Source organism: Callionymus lyra, chromosome 9, assembly GCF_982586985.1.
Source record: "Callionymus lyra chromosome 9, fCalLyr1.hap1.1, whole genome shotgun sequence".
Lineage (NCBI taxonomy): Eukaryota > Metazoa > Chordata > Actinopteri > Syngnathiformes > Callionymidae > Callionymus > Callionymus lyra.
Genome location: NC_141826.1, coordinates 22,829,267 through 22,838,326, shown reverse-complemented (window position 1 = coordinate 22,838,326; position 9,060 = coordinate 22,829,267). Strand labels below are relative to the sequence as shown.

Here is a 9,060-nt window from a genome sequence, read left to right as displayed (position 1 = left end):
CAAAATGGATACCCCTCGGACAAGTAGTACATTTTCACAAATTTTCACAAATCATCCAAATTATCTCTGTTTTATATTTCTTTAACATCAGTTAGAATTTCTGGTCCGGAAGCGTGTTCAGGAACCATCAGTAGATTCTGATCCACAGACCTCAGAGCCCGAGCTGGGGTGTAAGTCTGGATCAATTCACTGATGGAGGGTCTGACCATGAATAGATCTGAAAGTAAGAAGCAGAATTTTAAAATTGATCCTGAAAGAAACTGGCAGCCATTGAAGAGATTTAAGGATCAGGGAAATGTGAGTTCTTCTACTAGAGCGGCTCAGAATTCTGGCTGCAGAGTTTTGTATGAACTGCAGGCGAGACAGATCCTTCTTGTTTAGACACTTAAATAAACTGTTACAATAATGTTATGTTATAATAATTAAGGTCAACATATCAATATAAACATTTCTCCACTTTGAATTTCATCTTACTATAATGCGGACCACATAAAATGACTTGGACGGTCAGTTTTGGCCCCCGGGCAACATGTTTGTGTGATCTCATTTGGGTCCACAAATTGCATTGTTTACCAGGCCGCACAGAAAGAAAAATAACTACACAATTACAGTTCCGTTGATTATTAATGTTTAAAAAATATGGCATTTTCTTTCTGAAGTAATAAAGCAAGACGCTCAAAACTACATTTACTACAAAAATAAACCTGTAAATGAGTGAAACAAAACCTCTGTATGATTTATTTTTGCTGCTTTTAATCTTAAATTCCAGTGATGGGAATTTAATTCTGACATTAAACCGGTCCATGTTCTGGCGACCATTGATCTACATGGTCCAGTGAAGACTGGCTGGATCGGTTTGGCAGTTTGACCCTGATAACAGTTAAGTTTCAAACTAATAACATGAGTTTTCTGAAGATGTATTGATGCAACTTGTGTTGATGTTACCAATATAAAGTGTAATATACGTGCACACACTTTTATTATTGTGACATCTTAGATGTGTCACCTGAGAAAATATCACCAAAGTGAGAAGAATAAATCTTCACAGTAAGAAAAAGATAAACGTAAAAGAATAATAATATAATTACATTTTAAAATAACTCCAAGTGTAACCTTTTCATTACAAATATGCAGCACTTAGTTTCCCTTTAGCGCACTCTAGCGGACAAACACAACACGGATCATGTTGCAAATTGGTTCGTGTATAATTTCATGAATCAACTCAACCAAATATAACATTTTATTTACGCGTTTTCTTTAAAAAACTTCTAATGCAACTGAAAATATTAACAATAAATGGATCAATGGACAAGTGGCGTATTTATGTTTGTTTTTTATATATTTATTTGAATATAAAAAAAAGTGTTGCATTTTAATCAGGGATGTGATGGATTTTATTTACTTTAAGTTTAAATTAAATTAACGTTATAAAGTAAGATAAAGAGTGAACTTGAGTCGGGGCTCCTCCCTCACTTCTCTCCTCTCCTCCCTTCATTCTGATCGGACACATGCGTTCTCTCTCTCCTGCCCTTCATCCTCTGACTCTCGTTCACCCCTCGAACATCTGATGGACACCCGGGTCTCCTGCCGCTGAACCCCGAGTCCGAGTCCAGGATCCACCGGACGCTCCAGGCGGGTCACCGTGATGGAGAAGTTGACCGTCGTCCTGCTGCTGTTCGCGGCGTCAGGCTCGCTCAGCGCCGCCGCCACCGCTGGTGAGAAACACGAGATTAAGAAATATTAAAAAACAAACAATATATAACAGAAAAAATGCTATTATTTATATGTTCATCATTTATATGTTATATTAATTATTTAAAGTCGATTAAAAAAATATTTTATTTTTTAAATAATATTATTTTAAATTAAATGTATGTTTCATGCTTTATCTCAATATGGTTTATTCGACTATAAAATGTTTTATTTAACTGTTACTTTTAAAAAAACATAACTAACAACTAGCTTAACTAGCTAATTGTTTGCTAACTTTACACAGCTAGCATGCTAATTCTTCATTAGCCTTTTTAATGATTAATTTAGCTTGTTTCTTTAAACATTATTATCTGCAACATACATTTTAATGTCTTTATTTATATTATTTATTTTGATTTCACTGTCAATGGTGTTTTTATTAGAGGTTTAGTGAACATAAGTTAGCATCCTTAGCATCACAAATACTGTAAATCTCTGTATATCCTGCTTTGCTTTTAACTCCCTTGTAAACATAAATAAACACGTAATGCTTGATAATATTTTTTTTTTCAGAAAAATGTGATCAGTCAGAAGAAGTTGAAAACAAAAACAAGCTTATATTACATTTATGCTTTTACTGAACGACATACATGGTTTCATGTGGACATGGTTTACAATTTATTTCTTTATTTTATTAATATTTCTTATTTTTTATGAATTTATTTTGGTGTTCAAGATAACCTGGGGTAACAAGCAGCTTAAATAAAAAAGAAAAACTAAAGATAAAGATAAAAAAGAGGTTTATGGATTATTTATGGATAAATTAAACATTGAAATTAAGAGATTTGTGTAAAGACATTTGAAAGCTTTTTGGAAAATAAATCAAAGATATTTTTCTTCATTAAATTCTGCTACTAGATTTCTATTAGAAATGCTGCTGACGATTGTTTACAGGAAATTATTTTTTTTCTCTAAAAGAAATGAGAGATTGTAGATATTAAAATGGAGGTTTTTCTGTCTCTTGTATTATGAGCTGGAGTCCTTGTAAACCACGCAGCATTGAAAAGATTGTCTGTAGCTCCCCCTAGTGTCATAAACGTGAAAGACTTCATTATAACTTCAAAATTATTACAGAACTTTTGGATTTTGTTCAGACTTTATTTGAGGTTAAAAACTGTTAAAGCAAATATAATTTTAAATTTGGTTTATTGATTAAAAAACACATATTTTTGTACCATAGTTAATCACAACATAGACAAACAAATGTATTTTGATTAAACATATGTAGTGTATTTTTAATATTTCCTCATTCAACAGAGTTTTAAATATATAGATGCAAATACAAGGCAGAGGTCTGACATTTAAATATCTGTGTTCTCTGGAGACCTTCTTCTGTCTGGTGATGTGCTGACTCGTTGACTTTTGGACTCTTTGGACGTCTCTTGTTTGTCCCTCAGTTCAACTTGGACCTGCCAGAACTTGAAATAGTTTTCTCTCCTTTGTCCGTCTTTTAGCTTTTATCCTTAAAAGTGGCTGTAACTAAGTAAGTAAGTAAGTAATAGTCATTTGTAAAGATATTCCTAGACCAGGGTCACAAAGTGCTTAAAGAATAAAAAAAAATGCACATTTAAAATATATACTTTAAAAGATCAAGACAACATAAGACAAACACAGTAGTATCAGAAAATCAGGGAAAAGCACAGATAAGAATGTCTTAAGATGTGTCTTGCTTAGCTTAAGAGCAACAGCCTGGAAGGATTTCTCTCCTCTGGTCCGGAAGCGTGTTCAGGAACCATCAGTAGATTCTGATCCACAGACCTCAGAGCCCAAGCTGGGGTGTAAGTCTGGATCAGATCACTGATGGAAGGTCTGACCATGAATAGATCTGAAAGTAAGAACCAGAATTTTAAAGTTGATCCTGAAAGAAACTGAGAGCCAGTGAAGAGTTTTAAGGATCGGAGAAATGTGAGTTCTTCTACTAGAGCGGGTCAGAATTCTGGCTGCAGAGTTTTGTATCGACTGCAGGCGAGACAGATCCTTTACGATTGTTTGGGTTAGTCCCTTAAAATCATACGTTCTTTTTCTTCCACCAGCTTCAAGCGAGTTCGTATCTTTGGCGGAGATGGAGGACTCTCTGCTCAAGAATCTCTTCCAAGGATACCAGCGCTGGGTCCGGCCCATCCTGCGAGCCAACGACACCATCAGAGTCCGCTTCGCACTGAAGATCTCCCAGCTGGTGGACGTGGTGAGAAAACAACAAAATCACCAAAAAAATTAATCTGGAAACTCAGTCCAATTTAATTTTCCTATAATATCTATTTATTCAGTCAATCTTTAGTGTCTTAATGTTTGAGGTGATCGTCCCAGCTTCACAGGGCGATGTACACGGGACAAAAGAACCAGGTCGAATGTCTATTACTGTAGATTAACAATCAGATACACAGTTTTAAAATACTTTATTCGCAATTCGCATCTCAGGGATTGTGGTTTAATTCAAAGGTGGAAGCACCAATAATATTTCTCTCTCTCTCTTTCTCTTTCTCTTTCTCTCTCTCTCTCTCTCTCTCTCTCTCTATATATATATATATATATTTGTTCTTCTTTTTTTTCTCACAATCACTCTATTTTTTGTTGATATTTAGTCAATATTTAGTTCATATTTGCCCCTATTTAATTTAGATCTACGCTTTTTTTCCACCAGAAACAGATGTTTTAAGTATATTAGTAATCTCTTATTGATCACATATTCTAAGATTATATAAATGTATGTAATTGTTTTATAATACTCACTGATATACAGTACATATAACGACGAGCTCTTCCCTGCGACAGTACCAGAGCAGGCTGTGTTTGCCAGCAGCCATCAGCTTATATTAAATGTCATATTACGAAGGGCGGTGTCTTCTTCTCCGGGTCTGCAGACACACAGCGTCATTGTGTATCAGTCCTTTGTCCATCCATGCAGGACGTGTTCTTTATGTACAATTTTACAGTATTTGTTCAATTAGTGCAACATGCATGTTAGAAATCTGTAATAAAAAAAGATAGAGCAACATATAGACGTTCATCACAGAGACAAAAACGTTGAATATTTCATGTTTTAATGTCATTATTATTGACTTTAGATAATAACTTGCTCAGATGTAGCTTGATTTAATTATTTTAAATCATGTTTTCTCTCAAAGTAAAGATGTTAAACATGTTCTTTATCATCTATTTATAAAAAACTGCCAGTGGAAATGAGACAAAACAACATAACCGGGAACCAGAAATAGATCTGGAACATCCTGCGGATCCAACCACCGTTTGTGTTGAATATTTCAGCGAGCCGAGCGCGCCGATAGGTTGATGTGTTTTAGGTGTTTCAGGGGGACCCTAATGGAAGGACCGAGCTTCTTCTTCTTCTCTGAAATATTAATCTCAGATTGAACTCCTCGTCGCACCTGCTTCACGAGCGAACAACGGCTTCTTTGTGACGAACGTAGAAATGAAATTAGTCACAAACACAGCAGAGGGGAAAAAAAGAGAAGCTTTTAAGGAGGATCTTGAGGCCACGATATGATGCTGTGTTCGGCTCTTGATTCGATTACGCCTCACCTCTGCTCTGTGTGATCACTAAAACACACAACTGTGTGTGACAGCTGCCCCCCCCCCTCTGCTCGCCCACATATGGCTTTATAAATACATGTCTGTCTTTCACCAGGACTATTTTGTAGCTCCTCACTGATGTGCAAGTGATCACATGGTCGCTCCTCTCCTCCGCCTGATCCTCGTCATCCTGCACTTGTTGTTGCAGCAGATTTTGTTGGAATGAACCAGGAATTGATCGAAAAAGATGATTTTAAATATCCATTCAAAATTTGAAAATCATACTTCATAGTTTCTTGTTTTTATATCTCGTCTTAAAACACACTTTTATTCCCTTGGCTTTTAGCACAGCATGAGACTCGGTAGCTGTTTAGTGTTTAGTGCTTTATACTTGTTTTACTTTATTTTTGGTATTATATTATCTCAGTGTTTTTAACTGTGCTTATTTTATTTTCTTTTACAGCACTTTGTATCAACTGCTGTTGTTTTTAAAGTGCTATATATGTATAAACAATTTTTTAAGATAGATTATATTTCATTTTTTATTATTATCAGGTATTTTAAGTGTATTTTTAATATGTTTATGTTGGGAAGTATTTAACATTAATAGGTTTATTTTCACGATCCGTTTGTTTTTGTATATATTTATTTATTCTTTTCACTTCATCAAATTTTTTCAAACGCAGACATCAAATTATAATTTTTAAAAACATGTATAATATTAAATAAAAATTTAAAAAACGTTCAGAAGTGTATATAAAAGTAAGAGTAAGATATGTCTTTGTTCTTCCCACATTTGGGAAACTTACTAAGTAATGATTACCAATCAAACACATATAAAGATGTACAGTACACATATTAAAATAATAATAAAAAAAGAAGTAATAAGTTGCTATTTGTAAGATGTAACTTATTATACTTTAATAAGTACAAATAAAAGAATAATATTACATTTATTGCAACTACAATATATAAAAATACACAGAAAAAAATGATAGTAATAATAATGATAAAATAAAACATTATATACCGTGTATATATATATATATATATATAAGTATTTTAAAATTAGAAAGGTTTCTAACAATAACTACACATTTATTTTAATCACATGGCTTGTATTTAAATTGTGTTGTCAGTGCTTTTTAAAAAGTATTTCTTTCTGATTCCAGGATGAAAAGAATCAACTGATGACGACAAACGTTTGGCTTCGTCAGGTGAGAGATGAAAGCTTAAATAAAACATAATCAAACAATTTTTTTTATTTCTATTTGTCTCACCACATCTGTAAAAAACTGATTGGTGTTTCTTCTAAACAGGAGTGGATCGACAACAAGCTACGATGGGATCCAGAAAACTATGGAGGAATCACTTCTATCAGAGTTCCTTCTGAAAATATTTGGTTGCCAGACATCGTCCTTTATGAGAAGTGAGTTCAGATATTTTTCTGCCGTAAAAACTCTTATTATCACTTCAACAATCTGTCACTGATGTGTTCACTGATGTGTTTCTGCTCAGTGCCGACGGAAGGTTCGAAGGCTCCATCATGACCAAGGCCATCGTCAAGTACAACGGCGCCATCACCTGGACGCCTCCCGCCAGCTACAAGTCGGCCTGCACCATGGACGTCACCTTCTTCCCCTTCGACCGCCAGAACTGCACCATGAAGTTCGGATCCTGGACCTACGACGGCCACATGGTGGACCTGGTTCTGATGGACATCCAGGTGGACCGCAAGGACTTCTTCGACAACGGCGAGTGGGAGATCTTGAACGCCACGGGCGCCGGCGGGAACCGTAAGGACGGCCTGTACTCGTATCCGTTCATCACGTACTCCTTCATACTGAAGAGGCTGCCGCTCTTCTACACCCTCTTCCTCATCATCCCTTGTTTGGGTCTGTCCTTCCTGACGGTCCTGGTCTTCTACCTGCCGTCAGACGAAGGGGAGAAGCTCTCGCTGTCCACCTCCGTCCTGGTGTCGCTCACCGTGTTCCTGCTGGTCATCGAGGAGATCATCCCCTCGTCCTCCAAAGTCATCCCGCTCATCGGAGAGTATCTTCTCTTCATCATGATCTTCGTCACGCTGTCCATCATCGTCACGGTCTTCGTCATCAACGTCCACCACCGCTCCTCGGCCACCTACCACCCCATGTCGCCCTGGGTGAGGAACCTCTTCCTGCAGAGGCTGCCCAAGATGCTGTGCATGCGGGGCCACACCGACCGCTACCACTACCCGGAGCTGGCCCCGGACAGTCCCGAGAGCAAGTCCCGCTACGGGAAAGGAAGGAAGGGAAACACGGGTCAGAGCGGCCTGGACGGTAAAGAGGAGGAAGCCTGGGCCGCCATGTTGGACAAGGCCATCTCCTCGGTGAGATACATCAGCAGACACATTCGTAAAGAGCACTTCATCAGAGAGGTACGTCATTGTAGAGATTCTTTCAAATCAAATATATTTTAAAAATAGTTCTATTATGGGTTATGTTTCAATAAAGTGTGTATAATATAAAATAATTCCATTTTTTCTAATTCACATGCAAATATTCACAGCGTTTGTTCATTTTTGTGTTGCAATTAAACTTCCGGCCTTGAGATGGCAGCAGTCGTTAGCTAGAGTAACAATAACATTTCGGAGATGACTGAGGACGAGAGGATACAGTGACTCCAGCAGCTTTTGAAGCTGATGTTTGGACATATTTTGGTTTGAAAACCAATGAAATCAGTTACGACTTAGTCAAGAGTCATGTGGTCTGTAAATACTGCAACACCAGAGTCAAGTACTGGACAATACTACAAATATATCCTTGATTCTAAAGTAATACAATGTATCTCAATATATCGTATAGTTGCCTCTGTAGCCCTGTACTATAAAATCAAAAATAATTTTGATTCACTCCCCAATTTTAGATAACATCGTGCTTAAACACAACATTTTGTTGTAAATTTTCATTATTAAGTTTCGATTTATATTATATATTATATATATATTATATATATTATATTATATTATATATATTATATATTTTATTGTTTATTATCTTTTCATTTATGATATTCCTTTCTTGGAAGTATTTTGTTTTTAAATTCTAAAATAAATATTGAGAGGTTATTGTCTTTCTTAACTGTAATCCAACAATTTTTAACTCTAATCCAAGAATTGTTGACGATAATCCAACAATTTTCAACTTTAATCAAACAATTTTAAACTGTAATGTTAAATATATTGAAAATGATTCTGTTTGTTATAGTTTAGAAACTATTTCTGATCCCATTTTCATCTCTGAAAACTTCCTGGACCTACAGGTGGTGCAGGACTGGAAGTTTGTGGCTCAGGTGCTGGACCGGATCTTCCTGTGGGCCTTCCTCACCGTCTCAATCCTGGGGACCGTCCTCATCTTCACCCCGGCCATCTACCTCTTCCTCAAAGTCCCTCCACCGACTCCGAGCGAGGATCCGGCTTCAGGCCCGCAGCTTTCACAAGCTGGAAACTTGTGACTCGACGTATATGAAGTCAATTTAAATATGCATTTAACGTCAGGAGAAATACACCAATAATACTATAGTCTTGTAGAGGTACCGACAGATTAGATCTGTGTTTCTGAAACTACTGTCACACATGATTTCAACGTTATTTCCTGGAAAACCCATCATCTTACAATGATTTAAACACAGGTGGATCTTTTATAGTACCTTTAATGAATGATATAATGATTTTTGGGTTAGGGTTAGGGTTAGAGTTAGGGTTAGGGTTAGGGTTAGGGTTAGGGTTAGAGTTAGAGTTAG

At 36.4% G+C, this 9,060-nt stretch overlaps 1 protein-coding gene across 1 annotated transcript; it reads left to right on the top strand.

Annotated features, from left to right (window-relative positions):
- Positions 1 to 1,546: 1,546 nt before the first annotated feature.
- LOC148072280 (neuronal acetylcholine receptor subunit non-alpha-2-like) lies at positions 1,547 to 8,891 on the top strand. Its single transcript, XM_087799896.1, has 6 exons — positions 1,547 to 1,715; positions 3,786 to 3,937; positions 6,453 to 6,497; positions 6,600 to 6,709; positions 6,799 to 7,696; positions 8,581 to 8,891. Exons 1-6 carry the CDS (start codon positions 1,646 to 1,648, stop codon positions 8,770 to 8,772), a joined length of 1,467 nt encoding a protein of 488 aa, XP_087656022.1. The 5' UTR covers positions 1,547 to 1,645; the 3' UTR covers positions 8,773 to 8,891.
- The last annotated feature ends 169 nt before the right edge of the window (positions 8,892 to 9,060 follow it).

Excerpts from the sequence above, each read along its gene's own strand:
- LOC148072280 (XM_087799896.1), top strand. The coding sequence starts at position 1,646 with ATGGAGAAGTTGACCGTCGTCCTGCTGCTGTTCGCGGCGTCAGGCTCG. Across the intron at positions 6,498-6,599 it reads CAAACGTTTGGCTTCGTCAG|GAGTGGATCGACAACAAGCT; the intron begins GTGAGAGATGAA and ends TCTTCTAAACAG. Across the intron at positions 6,710-6,798 it reads GACATCGTCCTTTATGAGAA|TGCCGACGGAAGGTTCGAAG; the intron begins GTGAGTTCAGAT and ends GTTTCTGCTCAG.